The sequence below is a fragment of the Colius striatus genome, chromosome Z (assembly GCF_028858725.1).
Source record: "Colius striatus isolate bColStr4 chromosome Z, bColStr4.1.hap1, whole genome shotgun sequence".
In the NCBI taxonomy this organism is placed as follows: domain Eukaryota; kingdom Metazoa; phylum Chordata; class Aves; order Coliiformes; family Coliidae; genus Colius; species Colius striatus.
This window is the reverse complement of record NC_084790.1, coordinates 37423634-37446894: the sequence shown is the minus strand read 5'-3', so window position 1 is coordinate 37446894 and position 23261 is coordinate 37423634. Positions and strand designations below refer to the sequence as shown.

Here is a 23261-nt window from a genome sequence, read left to right as displayed (position 1 = left end):
GCTTTAAAAACAAAGGTTGGTATGAATTAACAAACAGCCACAGAAAACACACTGAGACTCCCTGCTGGTAACCTTTATATCTAAAGTCTTAATAAATTTACAAATAGCATCATAACCACAAAATATAATACTTTATAGTAAAAACTTAACTTATAGGGTTTATTTTTTAAAATGTTGATCAAATTAGAATGTCATGAATGTCACAAAAACCAGCTCAACTCGCAAGATATTTCTTTAATAATAGCAATTCGAAGAGCCTTCATTTGGACTACTTTTAAGCTCAGGATACTACTAGAGCCTGATAATCACCTGGATTCAAAATATATTGTCAAGTGGATATAAAGACTATTTCCAAGTACTTTGATTTGTAAAGTAATCAACTCTTCAAAATACCTATTGTATCACAAAATTAATATTTCTCCTATGAAGTAAAACTTTTTTATCCACAAGCTGGTTTAACTTGCATGTATTTTACAACAGAACTGCTCAACAAAGCACATTTCAGTATTAAGGGTTCTGTTTTCTGCAATAGTCTTGTCAGAAATGGTCAATTTTCCTAGTAAAACAATTTTTTCATGTACTTATCTGTTAAACCAGAAAGTCAATCCCTTTGGGGAAAAAACTCCCACCATGTTGTTTAAAGTAATTGATAACTACACCTCTCTGTTTACCATGAACAGCACTACAGATAGATTAGTGAGGCAATTCAGTCTTCCCACTCATCACTGTCACTCTGGGCTAAAGAAGACTGCATATTTGAAACATCAGTTCTAAATCATTCCGGATCTTGCTACTGAGAGCTCCAGTAAGTTTATTAACTATATTGCTAACACTGACAATTTCCAGTTTGAGTTTAACCACAATAATCAAGACTGAAACCAAAAAATAATCTCCAACAGTCTCTTTGACACTTGTCAAAAAGCATTTCTCAATATTCAATTGCAATTTGCAATTTCACAGAGAACTCAGTTACATTTGAGTTTCCACACAGGAATTATTCTACTCTGAAGATATATTGGGTAATTAAGTCCAAGAACTTTGGTTAAACATTAACTAAAATGTTGGTTAACAACCAGAAGTTGTTAACAAACAACTTCCATGAAATATTACAAAACTAATACAGACAAAATACATCAATTTTATAGAGTCAAAACAAATAAAATTTTTGCTTCCAGATTAACACTGTCCTGTTAATTTGCTCAAGATTTAAAAGGATTCTATTCATAGCAAATTAGGGTACAACAGAGAAGCACAAAAGTCAAAAAACATTGGCAAAGATAGACCTCAATACTTACCCATCATTGGAACATGTCAGAAATTCTTCCTTTATTTTTGGATGCCAACACCCTGAATTAAGCATTGCTGTGTGACCCTAAGGAAATAAACACAAAGAAGTCTTACTAAACTCTTGTAGGGTGTCTAACAAGGCCTTATAAATTTTACTCCAAATCCTAGAAGTGGAATCACACAAAAGCTGTGGGACAAATCAGACTCTTTTAATCACAGTGACTGACATAGTTATTTAACAGCTGCCTTATACTCTAATCCATTCTGTTCTTTCCCACTTTCACTGCCATTCTTCTATTTATACTTTTTCTTTCAGAAAATGGCATTAAATCACACTCCCCCATTTTTCTCTTGGGAGAACTGGATTGCAGAGAAAGGATGAAGCAATAAGCATGAACAAAGTGTCATGAAAACTGCTCCAAGCTACACAAAAATAACAGGCATGATAAGATTTACTAGCGGGACACAACTTACACCCTCATTGCCAAACTACGTTAGTCAAAGACCTTATTGTAGAAAACTGAGGAAACTAAACTCAAGAGTCAAGGTGGATTTAACCTCAGGTAAGTTTTTCTTAAAAGATTAGAAGTTGCAAATTGAGTAGTCAGCCCTGTTTCTTTAGGATGCAGAAAGAGAGAAGGTAAAGATTTAATCCAAAGTGAAAAATTATCATTAGAGACAAAAATCATCTTTGTCCTGCTGGCTTTCTTCCTTTGAAGTACAGGTATGTGCCCATTAACTACACTCAAACATTCATTTGGAAACTACTCCAGTAATGCTGGGATCAATTCAGTCTTCAAAAATGGAAAAGCACAAAAATGGAAACAAAATATCAAAAATTTAACAGAGCAACAAACATTTTAACATTCTAACATTAAACATTAACAAACATTTTAGCATGTTGAGTGTTAGACCACAATACAATGGAATTCTGGAAGTTTACAAGAGAAAGAAAATCTGAATTATTTTTAAATAAACAAGAACTAAAGCAGATGTTACTATTTGATAGTTTTATATACATATCACTAGCCAAAAGAAATAGTCATCTGACAAAAACAGCCTTAGGCAAAACAGCATTTAGTCTAGTTATTTTGGCATTATGCTTTATAAGCAATAAATATATCAACTTTACCATCAGCTTTAGCCGCAGATTTTATCATTTACTTTTTAGGCTTAAGCTATTGTCATGGTTTGACATGACAGTCTTTTCTGGTAAGGGGGAAGGGGCTGTAAAGATGGCTCCTGTAAGAAGTTGCTCTTAACTCTCCCCAGCTCTGAGCCAGACCCACTTCTGGGGCTGAGCCAATTAGACGCATCCACGATCACTTTCTAAGAAGAAGCCGGAAGAGGAGGTTTCTTCCTCCATCTTCTTTCCTTCTTCTGCCCCTTCTTCTTCTCTGGCTGGTGGTGGTGCAAGGAGTAGGAACAGTGAGAGAAACAACCATGCGGACTCCAAGGTCAGTGATGAAAGAGAGGAAGAGGTGTACTGGAGCAGAGACTCCCCTGCATTCTGTGGAGAGAACTGGTGAAGCTGAGATTTATTTTCATTTCTTTAAAGACCCTGCATCAGCAGTAGAGACTCATTTTGATAACGAGCCCATATCAGGGGCAAAGACTCATTTTGCTAAAGCTGGCCCCAGACCAGGGGCGGTGACTATGGCCAGAGGAGGCTGTGTCCCAAAGGAGGGGCCCTTTATCACTATGGCTGGAGCAGGCTGTGTCCTGAGGAAGGGACCCAATATCCACAGCTGGAACTGTGGGGAGGAACCCATGACAAAAATGTTCATTAAACTTATGCCAAGAAGAGGCCTTTTCCCATGAGAGGGACCCTGTAACTGCAGAAACTGCAACCGTGGCAAAGAATCCACGCCAGAGATATTCACCAAGGAGTGTGTCCCGTGTGAGGGACTCTGTATCGGCAGAAGCTGCAGCTTTTGGGAACAACCCACACCAGAGAAGTTCATTAAGGACTGTGTCCTGGGGGAGGAACCCCATGTTGGAGCAAGGGAAGAATGCCAGGAGTCGTCCTCATCTGAGAAGAGAGAAGCAGCAGAGCCCACTTCTGAGAGACTGACCACATTCCCCACTTCCTGCCCCTCTGAGCCATCAAGGTAGAGATATCGGGAGCAGTGAGCTGGGCGCGGGAAGAAAGGAGGGATGGGGGAGGGAGATCTTAAAGTGCTGGTTGTAATTTTCTCATCATCCTACTCTCTTTTTGCTTTTATTCCATTCTGTTTCTTGTAGAATAAACTTTCCTGCTTTCCTCCAAGTCGTGTATTGGAGTCTGTTTTGCCCGAAACTGTAATTGGCAGTGAGCCCTTGGCAGCGAGCCCTCCCTGCCCTTGTCTTAATCCACAACAATCTTACTTATCTTTTTACTCCCAATTTGCTGGGGCCTCTGCCCTCCTAACGAGGGTAGGGGTGAATGTGGGCACCAGCGACAGACTGTCGTGGTGCTGCTGTGCTAGCTGGGCCAAACCACAACAGCTACCTAAAAAAACTGACCTGAATTTAAAACCCCTATCTCAACAGAATCCTTATGTCACATAGTTTGTAGAAATATGAAGGCAAGTGGTCACAACTCAATCAAAATACTTTAAACCTATCAATCAGTTCTTCTTACACTTCCAGCTAACATTGAAGTGTACTTATTGTCTTGCACTCATGGTATGCAAGTAATAATGATACCAGTCTCCAATCCCTGCCTTGAAAGAGGTAAATTGTTATCAGTTAAAGAATGGAGGGTACAAGAAAGCAAGAGAATAGACCACATCATTTATTTTTCAGTTGGTTGGAAAAGGGTATGGTGGAAGCTGGTTATTCTTGTAATACAAAGTTTTTAATAGATTAGTCATAGTATCATAGAAACAACAGATGGAAGAGCCCTCAAGTTTACCTAGGTCAACCACCCACTCAAAGTCAGACTATAGCCAACACCAGATCAGGTCAGCCATGTCTTTGTCTAGGCTGGGTCTTCAAAACCTCCATGCATGAAAGTCTCAACTTCCAGCATGTATCAATATATGGGTCTACCTCAACCCATAGTGCTTTGCATTCTTCCTTACTGAACTTCATGAGTTTTCACATAAAGAACTAACTTATAGTATATTGTCAGCCTTCTGGCACTCAGTTTCTGACTTTACCTTTGTGTTTGTCATATCCACAATGTATTGGTCTCCTTTTATGCATTCCATTACTGGGAAGCCATCTCTGTCAAGAACTTTTGCCTGAGAGTTACCAGAGACAACAAGAATGACATCTCCTGTGCTGCTGTACTGTAAAGATTTTATTTGGTGACTAGAAAGGGGAAAAAAAAAAGTTTCAGTTAACTTCAGTTCCTGTGAGGCAACACTAAAACAAGTGTCATTGGTGAGAAAACATATTGTAGAAATAGACCCATACACATTCACACAGCAAAAACGTAAGTGGAAGGAAATTAGATTAATGGATTAAGACTTTTCATTCCTCAGTGTATGCGTGTGTCTACATGTCACATTTCCTTCCTCAAGCACACAGCAGATCAAACAGTATTATTTAAAAAGTTGGCACTTAAAATGTATTTTCTGGCAAATGTATTTACTAATGCTCTTATAACTCCAAGTAGAAAACAGTATGCATCCAATTCAGCTCTTCACGGCTGAAAATACTTTTCATTTTTTCAAAAGCAACAAAAAATTTACACTAATCCACAAATTCCTACAACAGAATGCCGTAGTCCTACGTATAACTCTGCTGCACATTATACATCAAGAAATTGGTCATATGTCAGCTTTCCTGCATGTCTTTCTATGTTTAGAGTTACAGTTTCATCATAAGCTTAGATAAGTTAAATATACCATCAACCCTGGAAACATAACCCTTTAAGCTATCTTACAAGGCTTTTACGTATTCTGTTAGGAGCTTAAGACAGGCCTAGTTAGTCTGAAAAAAAGCAAACTTCCCACCTACCATTCACAAGGCTGGAGTGACCGAAAAGCTTGGAGAGAAGCATCCATTCCAGCAAAATCCCAAAATTTAACATCATAGTCATATCCACCAGTTATCAAACGGGCACCTGAAGGATCCAATCCCAAAGCAGAAACCTATACAGGAACAAACAAAAAAAACCTCAAAAACTGTAACTTTTTTTTCCTATAGGTTTAAAAACATAAAATACTTTTAAAGTACAAAAAATAATTCAGGGTAGTAGTTTTTTCCTAAAATTTTATTTTGAATTTTCACTATTTTGTATAATGTCTGAGCATTTTGGAAGGGGTAGGGAGAACGACATAATCTCAATAAATCACTGAAAACACTGTTAACAGTGTTTGCTTTCTAATCATATCATTGCAGAATTTTGATGTGTTTCACTTCTATGAATAAAATGGTACATTAGAATTCTCATAAAAGTACAAATAATGTTTCTAGCAAGATAACGAAGTGGCATGTAACACCCATTAGTTTAAGACTTTTGTGTGAGATTATTCATGACAGTTTACATGTATTTATACGTTGTTTGATTAAATTTCTCATCTGAAAAAAAAGAACATTTGTCCACAAATTTAAAAGACCTACTATTATAACTAATAAACCTCAAAATATTTAACAAACCCACTGCTTTATATAAAAAGCTGCTTACAGCTACACAGAATTTTAAGGAAAGAATGCTTAATGCTCAGTATTCTCTTGTTATTCTCAAATCACAGGTTGGTTAAAATATGTTTTTTACATACTGTTTTAATTCTCTATTTCAATAACATTATTATGGTAGTATTCAAATCACCATATGGAGAAGTGAGAGTAACACAAAGCATCTCAGTAGTTAAATATCCTTTCATTTACTTTCAAAATTATTTCTTCTCTTTCTCATTTGTGAAAATATTTTCTACTACCATGATTTCAAACATTAACACGTAATTAGCTATAAAATGTACTATGTCAATTTGTAAATCAAGATATTAACTCAACATCTATATGATAGCGTTGCAAAGAGATGAAAATTTACAGTAAGAATATTTTTAGAATTACTCAGAAACCTAAATGTTCAACTTACAAAAAAAAGCTTTCATGAATAAAAGTTGTATGTGATTCATGCTTAGGTTTTAAAATCTGCACACAATTTAACCTCTTTTAGGTATTTTAAGTTAGACAGACCATGGGTAAAAACTAGTCTAGACAATGATTTTTAACCAGTGGCCAAAAATCTGGGTCATCTGCCATATAGAGAATTACCTGATTCATAAACCCTTTCAGAAGAAGGAAGACAGTCTTCAAAAAAGAAAATAGGATGGTAATAATTGTTTATAAGCAAAAAACAGTTCCAGAAAATGCCTGGAAAGGGATGGGAAGAGATGAGCCAGAAAATTCAGAAGGAATAAATAAAAAATTATACTCCATGATCATTCAGAAAATAGAAAACCTACAGAAAATTGTATTGGAAAAACCCATCAAACAAAAAAAACCCTGAATACATTAAAAAGTAGGAAAAGTCTTCCATTTTGTGTAAAAGATAATATCAGAGTATACTTTCAGATGCCTAAACTTGTATTATATTTTTCAAATATTGATGTATGAAAATTAAAATACTTTGCATATAAAGATGCTCACCTGTCTCTTATTCACATGTATGCAAGAAAAGTACTGACAGTCACTATGATTTAATGTAGACGCACAGAAGTAACCCAAAAAAAACCTTGTTTCAAACATCTATCAGTCTACTACCATACTTTCTTTAAGCTTGAGTATATATTGTGTTACAGAGACTTTTAAAACCTATGTCAATTGTTGAATAACACTGTTTAAACATGGAATTTAGCATGAGATATTCCATTTTCCATGCCCAGCTGAAAAAGTAACCTATAGAAAACCATATATTTTTATGTTTCAATTAAAACACCAATTATTAATGGAATTTATATGGAATGGGGTAACTTGTTTTGTTAAAACTAAGGTTTCCTCATATGATGAAGTATGGACTTATTTTGAGTTTTCTTCTTCTAGTTTCATGTAGAAAGGGTTCACTTAAGTATCCCTTATTTTAATGAAGACTCATTTCTTAGTCATCTTCTCCCTAAGGCTCATGCTGCTTCTCATGCTTATACTTCACTGTATTTCAAACATACAGTGTCACCAAAGTACTTTCAAGAAAATCAATAATGCTACTCTTTGCCAATCAACTGATTCTTCTTTAACCTAATTATTCTACTTTACTTCAGTCCTTCACTTGAAGAAATTATATCAAGAAAGTCTAAAATCTCATTCTTACAGAGAATGTAAAGGATCATCAGATGTCCTAATCCTAGGCCCCTCAAAAAAATCTAATTTAGAGTGTTAGTAACAGATTCAAGAATGAATAAAACTCCGCTTAATGATTATGTCAGCCTGACATGTTTAACTTTCAAATACAACAACCTCTTGCATGTTGTAACCTCCCCCCACCCAATTTAAATGCAAGTTTTGAACACCATTCATTTCTTTTATGATTTCTAACATTAAGAAATGCTGGGCATCTCCAGATTACTCACGCATTCAATTAATAGTCTCAAGTGTTCTATTCTACAATAACTACTATAGGAATGAGCAGATGCAATATGAGACATTAGAAAACAAACTGTTCTGAACATCTCTGATAATATATTCTTTCTCATACCAACCTAGGTATCAAAACTGTTAGTACTTTTAAAAAAAAAAACCCTGAGGTTTCATTGGAAACTGTAACTCCTCTTACACTGTACAAGCAAGGAAACTGGGAAATTAATCAAGTTTCTGGAAAGACTCTCCAGCTTGGGAAATCCTTCCTGAGATTTTTCAGCTGCACAGGAATAGAGTCATCATCAAACTGATGTTCATTAGATTGAAGAGGTACAGATGGAATACATAAGTTCAGCTGAAATACTGTACACTATATGAAAAAAATGAAAAGTCTGTATTTCAAAATGTGAGGGTGAAACACTGATATAAAGACATGAGGCTGTCCAGGGAGGTTGTGGAATCTCCTTCTCTGGGTGGTTCTGAAACTCGCCTGGGCAAGTTCCTGCGTGACCTGATCTAGGTGGATCTGCTTTAGCAAGTGGTTGGACTAGTCATCTCTTGAGGCCCCTTCCAATTCCTACCATTCTGTGATTCTCTCATTCTCTGAAAGACAAGAAGTTCCTTTTGTGCAGAATGACACGGGTAAGTAAGTTTCATTATTCTAAAACAAACTATAGCTCTTCTACACAAGAGCTGTTTTTTATAGGGTTCATTCACTGCATCCAGTCTAATCCAATCTAACTGTGCTTATACAAACAACCAGATTAGAATTCACCTCTGCTCTAGATGGTGACAGCTGCACTCTCATGCAGTCAGAAGTCTTCCGAAACTACTTTTCACCTTACAAAGCCATTTTGTTGGAAACAATGTGAGTTTATGCTTTAAAATTTAATGCTTTAATGTAGAGAAAAATTTAAAAATTACACAGTAGAGTTTGTTAGAAAACATATTCAAGAAACATACTGTAGACACCATTACTGCTACATATAAAACAGGAAATTGGTTTGCATTACTATAGTAGTATGCAAATCCTAGTATGCATAGAAATTAGTATGTAAGGAAGTCACATGCACTATGTGCATACAAATCCACTCTATTTACTTTTGTTTAGTGTAATACAGTGCATCTTTCCCAGGTCTTAAAAGAGAATCTCTGCTTTCCCAGAGATTACTCAGGGATAGAAGTATGGAGAACAAAGAAATGATAGTTCAAATTCAGACAGAGATTCTTTAAAGGAAAATTAAGGAGCAGAATTGGAGATGAAACTTAAAAAAGATGCAGTCCAATAAGGATGAACAAATTTTCAAGAAATTGAGAATGGCATGTAAAAGGCACTTAAACATTCAAGGAGACCTGCATTCAGCTACAAAGAAGTCTTAGATCTATACATCTAGCCTAGAACTCTTAACAATTGCAGAGAGTATATTTGACAAAAACCAAAACAAATCAAAACAACAAATGAACAGTTATCTTATTCAACTTTATCTAACCATAACTATTTGTTAACTTATTTCATAGACTCTTACTGTTTTTGTCCCATGTTGAAGTGTAATTTCATGAGAATCTGGTATCTTCTTGACAGGGCTCTGAAAAAGAGAAAATCCATCTCTGTGAAAAAAGTGACATCACAGAAAAAAAAAAAAAATCCAACCAAGCAAGAACTTCCCTCACATCTGTCATAACCTGAGAAGAAAACAGGGAAATCAGAAGCATGAGACTGATTCCAGATTTTTATTTTCATAAATATGATAAAAGTATGAGGATCATTGTTAAAAATTACGAATTCACCTGATGTCTTCTCAATTAAACAGACTCTATGAAGTTAATTAAATTCATTTTTAAAAACCTAGCAATTCCTAATTGGAGCTAAGCTATCTACATCATTTATTAAGATCATAGACTGGCTTTCCGGTTCCACTTCTGCTTTTATCCCCAGCTCTCATGGGTCTTCACAACTGCCACTTCTACAGCAGGCATAACATACCCAATGTAATAAATGAAATCTCATTTAATAGCAATATGCAGATTAAAGACAACTACCATTTCAAGTATCTGATACATCACACTAACCTCTGTAACACAAACATGAAAACAGTTAATGTGCACAGAAAATTTTGGGCTCCCCAGCTCAAGAGGGACAGAGAATTTCTAGAGAGTCCAGCACCAGATGATGAGGGGACTGGAGCATCCTTCTTATGAGGAAAGGCTGCAGGATCTAGGGCTGTTCAGCCTGAAGAAGACTGAGGGGGGACCTCATTAATACTGAAAATTATTTGAAAGGTAGATGTCAAAGGGATGGGGCAATACCATTTTCTGTACAGTGATAGGACTAGGGATAATGGACAAAAGCTCCTTAAGTTCCACTTAAGGAAAAACTTCTTTGTAAGGGTGAGGGAGCCCTGGCACAAGCTGCTCAGGGAAGTTGTAGAGTCTTCTTCTCTGCAGGTGACTTGATCTAAGTGAACCTGCTTGAGCAGGGAGATTGGACCAGATGATCTTTATGGGTCCCTTCCAACCCCTACCCATACTGTGACTCTGTGAAAACGTCCTGAAATTATTCAAGTGACTGCAACATTCCACCTGGGTCATTTGAATCATTATTCTCAAACACACTTATTTGTCTGGTACCATTTTAATTTCTCAAAACAGGCATAATCTATCATTTTTATGTCTGGACTGTTGAAGTCCAATTAAAAAAAAATTAAGCATATTTTATATTATATATCTCTTTCCTTATCCTTCTCTGCTAATTACTTTCCTTGTTCCTGTTTGCCACAGAAAGCCTTTATAGCATTAGGCTAATTTGCCTTATACTTATTTTATCCTGCAGTTTTATCAGCTCCATTTCTCTGATAAAAATGAAACTTTCATTACCTCTGTTTTAGCTAGACCTACTCTTCTTACACCGTTACCTTTTGTCTCTAACAGCAGCTGATTCCTGAAAAAGTCATATCATTTCCTTCCCTTTTTACACACAGACATAAGCCAGCAGAAGACTAATACCAGCAGTTATTGCATTCACAGCATATGCACATCTTCAATAATCGCAGATGTTTCAAGAGGAACTCTAATGCTATCACATAAAGCACATGTGTGCCTGAGCAAAAAAATATTTATGGGACTGTGCTCCATGCTAAGTGTGAAAAGATGTATGATAGTTCCAGCTGAGGTGCAGATAATTTTCCCCATAGCAGCCCTCAGAGTGCTATGTGGTGTTGATAACACATCAGCGTTTTGCCTTACATGGCAACAAGGCTGTCTCTCCAACATTGCCCTCTCCCCAGTAGGCCTGGGGAGGGCAAGATCTTGGGAGGGGACATAGCCAGGACAGTTGACCCAAACTGACCGAAGAGATCTTCCATATCATATGACATCTGATCAGTAATAAAACCTAAGAGAAAGGGGAGTATTCTTTATGTTGATGTTTGTCTTCCAGAATAGCCATTATATGTACATCTTATATTCTCCCTTCCTATCCTGCTGAGACAAGAGTGATGAAGCTTGGTGTACATCTGGAAAAGGTCAATTCACCACAAAGTAACCAAAGCTATACATGACATTGTGAAAGGCATAGCCCACACAGCATTAAGAAACACTTTCACACACAACAAGGTTTACAAGCTGAGAAGCTGGTGAAATTTAAAACTCCCAAGTAAAGCTGTAATTATGAAAATTACCTTATTGTTCAACTGACACTATAAAGCACCCAGACTATAAAGCACCTGGACAAAGGTGTAACTATAATAGGAATTAACTTTTTCATGCCACATCATTCCCTGCAGTATAACTTCATATTTTCATTAACAGAATGACTACTCAACAGCTGCTGCCTGGACTTGCCATCTAAGCACATTCCATAAAAATGGAATGTGTCAAAAGGAAACAGAGTTCAAGGTTCTAACTGCCATTGCCCACAACAAAAGATGTACTACTTTTCTAATGAAAGGCTTTCAAAGAAATCGTCATTGCTGGAAAGAGAAACAGTATTTTAGTTATTCACACCTTAATCACTGCGAGTGACTGTGTATTTTGCATTCCCATCTCACCTGTTGCTTATTTTATACATTTTATCACAACGGTAAACTTTTTGCTTTATACTTGAATACTGTTTTGGCCAACTATCTTTATTGGAGAATAACAAACAGAAACACAATCTGCCACCTGGTAAATCAAACTGCCTGAGTCTAGCAGTTGGACAATTGGCAAGTCCCAGTAGTGCTGCACTCTGCAGTGTCCAGGGGATGCCTGACAAAGTAACTGTTTAGTTAATTCAAAACAGGAAAATTAAGGTCACAAAGTCCAGGAACATATCCTTGCATAACATCTTCAAATCAGAGAAACATTTTAAAAAATGACTAGGTGGCTGACTCTATTTCAGTTACCCGGAACTTCCATGATGACTGAAAGTGCTACAAATGGCTCTAGTCTGCTACAACAAATGCCTATATCCTATAAAAGATGCAACACTTCTCCAGTTACCACATTACAGAGAGTACAGAATGCTATAAAATCCTTCTTTCACACTCTCAAAGGAAAATATAGTTAATATTATTTTATGGTGACTTGAACAAGAGGATCCCCTGTATACTGAAATATTATTTTAAGTATGAGAAAAAAAGTTAGTTTGGCCAAAGCACACCCATGCTTCCAAGTGCTATAGTTGTTGCTTTGATTTCAGCTCTTATATTTTTTGGGTGGGTTTTTTTTCCAGTAATGCTGTTCTGGAAAATTTGTGTTGTAATTGAAGCCAGGTGAGATTAAACCTTTACTGTATTTTCCTTTCCTTTCCTTTCCTTTCCTTTCCTTTCCTTCAAAGATAGTATGTTAAATTTCTCATTCTATCGCTACAAAAACAAAGGAAAATAATTTTGGTGTTGACTTTTCTCCCAATATTAATAAAATTGTCAAAATTCTCAATTCCCTGTCTTATACAAGATGAAATTCGTGAAATAGTGCATTCTAGGTGTCTTACCTTTCTTTCTGTAAAGGGAAACTGATAAGTCAAATATGACAACTCCAGCTGGCAGACTTTTTCAGGGAATTATAGCTCTGATTGTTCAACTGATGTCTTACAATACTCCACTGTACCACTCCACTGTATCACTATTCCTAAATACTGTGGGGTTTGTTTTTTTTCTTGTTCCTTTTGGGAGCTTCCTTATCCTCAAGCAATACTCAGAAAACATGCCACTACAAACGGCAAGCCAGAGTAGGTCAGAGTAGATTAGCCATACAAAAGTAATTTTAGAATTATTTTAGAATGACCGTTAGATTATATTCAGAGACTTAAATGGATAAATCCAAAGCCTATGAAAAACAAATTCACAATGCCTTATTCTGTTGATACTGCAGACTGCACTTGGTGAAAAGTAAATCAACTAGAAATCAACTTTTCCCTCCACTACAAATATTCCTAAAAGTTAGGATATAGTTCTCCAGTGACTCAACCTTTCATAGCCCAATAAGAGAAAGGTAGAATGATGCATATTTAAAAGACGCATAGATAAGGTGCTGGGGGACATGGTTTAGTGATGGGCTTGGCAGTGTGAGGTTAGCACTTGAACTATCAGCAGAGCTACACTACAGCATGGAGGGGAAGACAAAACGAAAAACATGTCAAGTTACAATTGCTAAACTGAAGGTAAGCACTTTCTGTGTTGGACAAGGAAGAGAGAGAAAACTTGGCCTAGCTACTACGTCACTTCAAATACTTTAAGTACTATACTAAAAAACCTTTCTGTTTTAAGTATGAACCCATATCCTGCTCTTTTAAGTCTCTGTTTCAGTATACTCCACACAAAAGATTTTGTCTCTTTATGGGCAGGAGAGAAGAGAAGAGAAAAAGGCAAGAGCTACATTTTAGAGATTTCTCCATTTCTGGTAAAACTGCAGGATTCACAGAATAAATTTAACACAGCTAGTCTGACACAAACAATTGATATCTCACCAGAAAATACATAATCTAAGATATACACTAGGTTGCAGAAGTGCATGCTCAAGTGGAAGGAGCAGTATGAAAAATTCCAATGTAAGATATGTGTAAAAACAGCAAAGTAAAAAGAGAGACGTTTTTGCATTTTATAGGAGCACATTATCCACAAGCATACATGCAAAAGGAACCATCCAAATTTGAAAGGATGTTTCAGCAATTTTTAATTTCCTCCCTTTTATGTGTTAGAGTTGACAGATGTATTCTGATGCAAACTTGCATGTTGTTAAACTCAGTTTGGCTCAGATTCATATCATCTGAGCTTCTGAATGTAATGCATCTAAATATGGAATACACTTCAGGATTCCTGTGCAGCCTTCAAAAAGAGAGGAAGAAGAATCAGTGTGTCAAAAGTCTGAATCATTTCAAGGTCTCTGTCCCCTCTTCATGAGTTATTCAGGGAGTGCAAGGCAACTAAATTCCTAACATGGCTGCCTCAATTATGCTGAATGAATCACGGCCTATGTACACTATCTAAAATTTTGGCCCAAAAACGATAAAAGAAAATATTATGGAAAACAGGAGGCTACATGCAAACATGGGTATGACTCATCTTGTCTGATATTCCCATGAAACATCCATAATATTCATCACTCATTAAATAAAACAAACTTGTAACTTTAATTGAACACTGATAACAACACAGAACTTAATATCTGCAGTTTAAGTAAGGGAAGACTAAAACCACATTTTTTATTCTGTGAGCTAAAGGGTCACTTTGGTACTTCAGTCACCTTGAATGCATTTCAGGGTGCATTTCAGAATTAAGGAGGTGATTATGTAGGTGAACTTTCTTTTGAATACCTACAGAAAACAATTTATTCAATACAGAAACAGTAGTGGCTGTCTTCTCTCATCATCATCTAATTAACAGCCTCTTATTTTTTTTTCACCATCTGAACCAAAGTGTTTTGTCAGGTTTAATCATCAGCAGAAAAGACTTTAGATTACAACTTCAGTCCATCACATGACTGTGTAAATATAATATTATAGACCAGATACAACATATTTTATGATTGGTCAAAAGGTAATTCAAAGACTGTTCCCAGATGACATTTAATTCATGTTACCTCTTTTATGTCACTTAGTGGCATCTCCCCTTCAGAAAAGAGTCCAATGTATTAATAGTTCAGAAAAGGTAGCGCAATTAGATTCTCAAGATCGCTTGCGAATACTCTTTTTAGACACAAACAAAAAGCCTGCCTGATTTGTCCACTAGGACCTTTTTAGATGGATTTCAAGACGTTACTATTTTTTACTTACATTCTAAAATCTCATTCAAATAATTTACACATTTATAACAAGTCCTTGATTTATGAATTCATAGTTTATATTAATATTTATGACCTGGGAACTGTTTTCACAATGTATACCAGAGAAATTCTCTAGCCTTTTCTAAACCAAGTTGTAATCACTGATAACACTGATTTAAATCTAAAATTGCCTGCAGTCTCTGAATTCTCCTTTGTCAGTCATCAAGAACTTCAAAGCTATTGAAGCTAACTGTTCTGGTGATATCTCAGATATGTTACATTCTGCTCACATAACTCCCTCCCCGTTTCATTCCTGTTTCATCCTCAGCATCTCAGTTTCAAATGCCTATAAATACAAATACTTCATATTTGCTAAAACATGACATACCACCTATCACCAAAAATACCCATGTTCCATCAATGCAAGTTTTACTACAGCAGTAAGATAAACAAAACTACTACTACCTACCACATTAAGAATGACAAAAATCTAATCTTTTCAGTCAAACCCATCCTTTATTAAGGTTACTCTTTAGAGATAGAGTATTTCATTTCAGTAAAAAAGAATACTTCCATTTACTCAAAAACAGTGAAACTGCACACACGATCATAGATTTGGTATGAAAGCTCTGCTCAGCCTGGCAAGTAACCAAAGAACAGTTTAACTCTGAAATTAGAAAAGACCAAATTGTGAACTTTGAACTCTTTAGAGTTTAACTGCCAAATGCATAGTTCAGATGCAAACAGGCCTCACTCATTCACATATTTCACATCCAGCTTGGTAAGAATTTCTGTACCACAATGATTCCATGTGAGATTTCTACCACAAGGGATATGCACGAATTAATTGAAGAGCAAAACAAAGGATGCAGGGCAAGGGTGAACCTAACATTCAGTAACGCAAAACATTTTTCAGCTTGCTAGGCAGTTCACTTAGCTATTTACATTAAACATGCTCTAAAACATCCTTTATCTAAACTATACAGGCAGTTCATCATTACCAGCTTTTGGAAAACTCCAGAAAGAAAACATGAAGTTCTTTCACTTGACTCACCAAGACAAACCATGAAAACAAAGTTTACACTATGAACTCCAGAAATAATGCCCTGCCCTTTAATAATTACAATACTTAGATATTTCTCAGTCAACAAAATAGCTTTAATATTTTTCAGATTTTTCTATCTTAAAATGAAATTATTTACTAATTCTTTTAGAATTTAGAAACCATACAAATTTTAATGTTTCCTTAAAAAAAAAAGCCTCCCTTCAATGTATTTTAAAAGTCATTGACACTATTAAATATTTGTAATTCATGCAGTGAAGGGCAATTTTAGTTACATGCTCTTTAACAGAAGTATATTAAAATAAATATGCAGTAGAATATGAATTGCTGTCTCTTTTGCTAGTGGCAGAATTAAGTCTGCAATTAAACAGCATCAGGACTACACTCTAAATTTAAATTTTGCTCTCATCGAAAGTTACAATGCCAATTATGTTCAGTATTTGTCATTGAGGTCTAAAATGGAGATTACCATGCAGTTTCTGTCTTGTGAAAGAGTCTGACGTTCACTTTAGGACTTCTAGTGATTATGTGAGCATAGAACTTTCTAAGCATCAAGGTAATAGGCTAAGAACGTCCACATCAGTATAATAGCAACCTCATTAGTGAGCCATCTCTTTTAAACTATTTAAATTATTTTTAATGAAAAAGTTAAACCATTGGTGTAGACCAATCCTTCCTTGACCTTTGATTTATTTAGTTCTTCCATACTCCAGTTTCCTTATATGAAAAAATTTAAAAATAAAAAGTATATATATATTTTTTAAATATCCTAAGAAATCTGCTACAAGGTTTTATTCACCAATGTTGGTGAAGTTCTCCAAACTCCTCAGAGACCCTGTTACTCCTAGCAAAGACACTACAGTCAGCAAAACTAAACAATTGCATCTCTGGAGACTGAGTTGTCCACAGACTATACTTTTCAACAGTTCTCCAATTGTGATTGTAAAAAAGTGTTCACTCAAATGTTTACTCCAGGATCTCAAGAGACACAAATTCATGCTTAGTAACAAATACAGTTGTCTACGAACTTACTAATCAATTAGGACAAAAAATTAAAACTGGGGCTTGATGAAGGCGAGTCATCAGCTAGCCATGCAAAGATCTACAACCATAGGGTGAAGGTAGACGTTAAAAATTACAATATGTCTAAGTTACTGCAGGAAGGAAGGGCAATTTCCTATCTAGCTCCCACAGCTGGTTCCAATTCTATTACTGTTTCGATTACTAATTCTCCCATACCACCCATAAATTACCTTCAAAACATAAACGTTTAAGCTGTCTTATAGAAACACGATTTTATGTAATGTGACATGAGAATAAATTACTAAGTAACTAACTACACATTTGGAAAGAGGAAGATATACATTTATCTTGTACACACAGATGTGAGGTCCATGCTTGGAAGAAATATACCTTTCTTCACACTTCACTCAGGTGTATCTCTTACGTCAGAAAAAGTGCATTATGGAAAGACGATGTATCTCTTATTGTTAAAACTACTTTAGTACCCAACAACGCTGCAAAGAAAGTTTTAAATCTTCACGACAAATATTAAGTACCAGGTTAAAAAAAAAATCACAGCCAGAGTGAATATCTTTGGGGTTTTTCTAATCATCAACCACGTAACTTTTAAAACTTGTTCCCAAGAATTAGAAAACATGTTTATCTTCTATGCATTTATATATATCTTACTATATTACATATAGTAAGTTGACTCCTCTCCAGCATACCATATTAAAATATTGACTTCTATACATACAATGTAGTCTGAAAATTCCACATTATTACAACTAAACCTGACAAGACATGCAACTAATCAGAGCAGCACTGATTTCTACATAGCAATTAAACAACTATTTCTCAGTATTGTTCAGTTGGGGATCACACAGGACAGACGACCCCAACATATTTTCCAGTGGAATTATGCCCACATGTTAAATTCAACACTACTTACTCCACTGTCTAAGCAACATACTTATACCCAGATCCACTAAATCCACTGCCTAGTCAACACACTGATGCTCAGATTTTACTGAGCCAGAAGCCATTATTGATGTATTTTACTAAGATAATACTATATTATTAATATGTTTGGTTGGAAGGAAACTTTTAAGATCACCTGGACCAACTCCCCTGCAACCAGCAGGGACAAGATCAAGTTGCTCAGAGCCTTGCACACCTGGCCTTGACCATTTCCAGGGATGGGGCATCTACCATGTCTCTGGGTAACCTGTATCAGTGTTTCACCACCTTCATCATAAAACATGTCTCATTCTCTAAAATCTGAATCTTTCCTCTTTTAGTTTAATACCATTACCCTAGTCCTTTTGCTACATGCCTTAATAAGAGGTCTTTCCCACTGTTTCATGTAAGCACCCTTGAAGTATTGAAAGGATGCAATACAGTCTCCCCAGAGGCTTCTCCAGGCTCAACAACTCCAACTCTCCAAGCCTGTTCTGATAGCAGAGGTGTTCCATTGGCCTGAATTTCGTGGCCTCCTCCGGACACACCTCAACAGCTCTGTGTCCTTCTTGCATGAAGGACTGATGCCAGAGCCGGGCATAGCACTGCAAGTGGGGTCTCACCAGAGCAGATTAGAGGGGCAGAATCCTCTCCCTTAACCTTCTAGCTACACTGTTTTGGTTGCAGCCCAGGATACAGCTGGCTTTCTGGGTTGGAAGTGCACATTGCCAGTTCATGTCTGGCTTCTCATTCGCCACTACTCCCAAGTCATGGCCCACTGGGATGCTCTCAATCCCTTCATCCCTTGGCCTGTGTTGATACAGAGGGTTGCCCCAACTCAGGTGCAAGATGTTGCACTTGGCATTGTTGAGATTCATGTGGACCCACTTTTAAGCTTGTGCAGGTCCTGCAAGCTGGGACTGCCATGCCACCACTCAGGTATGTCACACATGTTTGAGGTTTCTTCAAAGCTTATTTACAAAATAAATAATAGACACACAAAAATCATATTAGAAAAATGTGTACAATGCTTACAGTACAATTAAAGTCTTGCAATTGTTGAAAAAAGAGATCCATGGCATTTCATATCTCATGGTTGACTGACTGGTAAACTTACCAGGGAAGGCACACTTCCATAACTATCCAAAAATAAGCAAGTTCAAAAAAAAAAAATCTCCATTCTTCACATGAAGATATGTTTGACATCTGCCTTGGACATGTGATCAATGAAGTTATACGGTTTAGTTCTGAAACTAATACTGCCTAACATAATACCCACTGTTCCAGGTCTGACTGTCTCCCATGCCTTTTAACAATCTAACTTCACCTCTTGGAGCCACACAAAATGGACTGTAGGAAAGATCATAAAACAAAACTGTTTAGCCTTGAGTTTTTCAACATCATTATTCTGTTTACGGATACAGCACATAGTGCAAAGTAAAGATCACTTGAATGCATTTTCCTTGACATACTTTCTTTTTCAGGTTACCTAGCCTTCTGTAACATAAATTCAGATATTCTGGATTCTCGTTTCATATGGCTACCACAGGTTCGATCGAGTCCGAGGTAGCAGACTACAGAGAGTGACAGCACCCTCTGTCTTCAGCCTCCTCTCATGAGACCCTGATAAACCTCTACAGATGGAGAGGAATACTTCTTGGGACCTTTAAGAGAAGTCTTCCTTCATAAATCAACTCATTCAGAAGAGAGAAGTTGGATAATTTCTATAATATTCTGACACAGATTTGGTAGAGTCTATCAAGAGGTTACTCCCCAAAATCTCAGATAGGGGTACAGCTTCCATTAATTTCTACACTATGAGACATCTCCCAAGAGGTAAACTAATGCAAATTGCATTAAACTACACAGAATTAAACCACAGCTGCCAACTATTATTTTTTGACAGGATACAGAACAACTTTTCATAACTAACATGTGATTTGGGCAGATGCTTATTTAAAATAGCATTATAAATAGCACAGTTATAATCAATTTAGATTTAGCAACATTCAGCTTACTCAAGAGAGCGAATATTTTTTTCTCAATTTTTCTGAATGTACTGAATTAGTTGACTACTGCTCATTCTGCATTCAAACACTGATTGCAGTTTCTTATTTGGACTACAACACTTCCAGAAATCACTGAAATCTGAAGACTACTTGCCAGTAAGGCCATCTGCTTGAGGGCAGGAAGGCTCTTCAGATAAGCCGTGGCCAATTGAATGAGGTTCAACAAGGCCAAGTGTTGGGCTCTGCACCCCATGCAGTGCTACAGGCTTGGGGATGAAAAGCTGAAAAGCAGCTTGGAGGAAAAGGACCTGAGAGTGTTGATCAGCAGCAGCTGGACATGAGCCAGCAGCTGGCCCAGGTGGCCAAGACGGTCAACGGCACCCTGGCTTGTAGCAGAAATAGTGTGGTCAACAGGACCAGCGAAGTGACTGTCCCTCTGTACTCCACACTGGTAAAGCCACACCTCAAATACTTTGTTCAATTCTGGGTCCCTCACTACAAAAAAGACATTGAGGCACTGAGCAACTAAGATAGGCAAGAAGTTGGTGAAGGATCTGGAGAACAAGTCTGATAAGCCGCTGAGGAACCAGGAGTTTTCAGCCTGCAGAAGAGGAAGCTGAAGGGAGGCATATCACTCTCTACAATTATCTGAAAGCCGGTTGTAGCAAGGTGGTGGTATGTCTCATTTCCCAAGTAAGAAGAGATAATACAAGAGGAACTGGAATGAAGTTGCAGCAGGGAAGGTTTAGACTGGAAATTAACACCAAAAGCATTGTCAAAGCATTCGAACAGGCTTCCCAGGAAAGTGGTGGAGTGACTTTTAACAAAGACTCATAGACATGGGTTCAGTGATCCTAAAGGTCCAATCTAAATGATTCTATGATTTCATAATTGCCTTCCACAAGATAAAATTTTATGCACAGTAAGTAAGCCAACTAAGCCTAGTACTATTTATACATGTAGTTTAGAGATAATTGAAAGGATTATACTTTTTTTTTTCCCTAGTTTTTTAGAGATTACTTTCAGAGAGGAGAAAATGTGACCAGAAATTTTGACAGGACAAATTAATGGCATTAAAATATAATTTCGTCTTCAGATGATCACACACAGAATGCTCACAAACATCAACATGTAACACTGTAGAGCAAGAAAGAATTGTCTTTCAAATGATCCATCACTCTGTGTCACAGTGGTCTTGTAAAATAGGTAAACAGTGAGGATGATTAAGCTAGTTATTTTTAATTTTTCATTTCCATTCCTGGCATTTTTGGTACTCAATAGAAAAAGGAGCAATACAATGATTATAGTTAAAGAAGGAATGTTATTAAAAAATTTTTATTATTCTGTTTAAGAGTAAAAAGACAAAAGAGCAGTTAGCTCATGACATTCGCTTTGCAAGAGAAGTACACTATTTGTGCCGGAAAAGATACTACAAATCCAGCTCTGAAATCTGACAGCCACCTTACGCCTACAGATGTCATTGTAGCCTGATGTGTAAGTTTACTTTCTTTGCAGAGAATAGCAACCTAAGCAACAGGTTGGTCAGAAAAAGGCTGATAAATACCTGTAAACCCAGATGATGCATGAAAGACGACTTCAAAAAGAAATTGTAGTTCTTCTATAAACTATGACTCTTCTCGGTCCAATTTGTATTTCGCAAGTTCTTGATCTCTCTTATGATATCTCTACCAAAGTGTGCACTAAAATTCTGAAAGTTCTAAAATTCTGAATAGTTTCAAGTGCTGTAATTGTTGCCATTCAGATGCAGTTCAAAAATTTAAGAACCAATCACTGTTTTCTACTTAGATAACTGCCATTACGAAGAATGAGGGTTTACTTCTGCCAAAGAATTGAAAATTCATCTGGAAATCTACTGTTGACATGATTTGCCTTTTCAATTGAACCATTTGCAATAGCCATCACATTTAAAGACAGCTTCCTTTTTTAATTAAATCTGACCTTTTACTCCCAATTCAGCTCTTTTATAGTTCTGTCTTTTATGGACCTGTCAACCTAGTATCTTAACAAACTTGCTTTGTATCTGCACCCCTGTAGCACAACCACAATCTTTGCAAACATCTACTCAACCTGAAGCAAATATACAGGCAGACTTCAAAGCTGTTGCAGAGATGAAAGCTCAATAGCATGCAGAAAATATGTCAATCACTTTTTGTATACTTGCCTTTTGGAGACAACGACTAACAGGAAAATAAGGAGACAAGTTTTTTATTCCTACCACAGTTGTACACCAACGTGTGAAAGAGGCTTTAAGTCCCCCTAATTAACTTTACTAATATGAAAATGCTAACTCATAGGATGTAGCAGTAGAAGCGTACCACTTCCAGGTCTCTTTTTACTGTGCTTGCACTTGTCCTGCCATGATATCTCATTTGCTCTGAAACTCCAAAGGTTTAGCATCACCGTTGTTTCTACAATATCCAACAGATAAACAGTGAACATGGTAAGTCTTAGCAGCCTGTTTCAACTTGGGAAAGAAGAGTGTCCTGTTCTGGCCCACATGTCTCTGTTTCCTAACATAGAACTGCATAAGCTGCAGTCTGTGGGCCTGATCCACTTTACGTGTGATCAACGTGAATTCACACGTACTTATTATCAAAGACTGATAATATTTTGGCCACAAGACAAATGGTTTTTTCCTGCTATACAAGAAAAGGTCTAAAGAATGAAAAGCTATGTGGTCAACCAATCAAAAGATCTTTCATATTTTGTTTAATAAATTTAAATAAAAGAAAAAGAAATTGCATGTGGGAAATCTCCATTAAAAATTAATCTCTATTTCACACTCCTTATGCTGCTGCATAGACACTAAGTAACTTTGCTGTCCTTCAATTAATCTTCAAGGAAGGGAAAAAAGAAAAAGGCTACATGTACAATGAACAAATACTTCATTTCTGTTTCCCTCTTAAATAAAACCAAAACCCTACATTTGGTTTAAATAAAAACAGAAGTCCTATGTTTTGCTTGTACTACATGATTGGAAGAAACTGCTAATTCATGTAAGCTAACAGATGCAGACTTCAATATAAAAATTGTCATGACATTGCAACTCTAACAAAAGGTTCTCAGTTCTGACACCATAATTACAAATAGCAAATAGTAAGTGGCAGGAAATATCACCTATATTGTAACATTTGCCGAGTAATTAGCTTCACAGCAATCTAAGCTTC

At 36.5% G+C, this 23261-nt stretch overlaps 1 protein-coding gene across 1 annotated transcript in view; it reads right to left on the bottom strand.

The window, feature by feature from the left end:
• The window catches only part of WDR70 (WD repeat domain 70), a 105563-nt gene that overhangs the window by 67788 nt on the left and 14514 nt on the right, over window positions 1–23261 (bottom strand). The window contains exons 5-8 of the mRNA XM_062017890.1: window positions 9324–9383; window positions 5236–5369; window positions 4431–4584; window positions 1296–1372 (exon numbers count right to left, since the gene is read on the bottom strand). Coding sequence (XP_061873874.1) covers window positions 1296–1372; window positions 4431–4584; window positions 5236–5369; window positions 9324–9383 — 425 coding nt within the window. The remainder of the gene's footprint in view (window positions 1–1295; window positions 1373–4430; window positions 4585–5235; window positions 5370–9323; window positions 9384–23261) is intronic.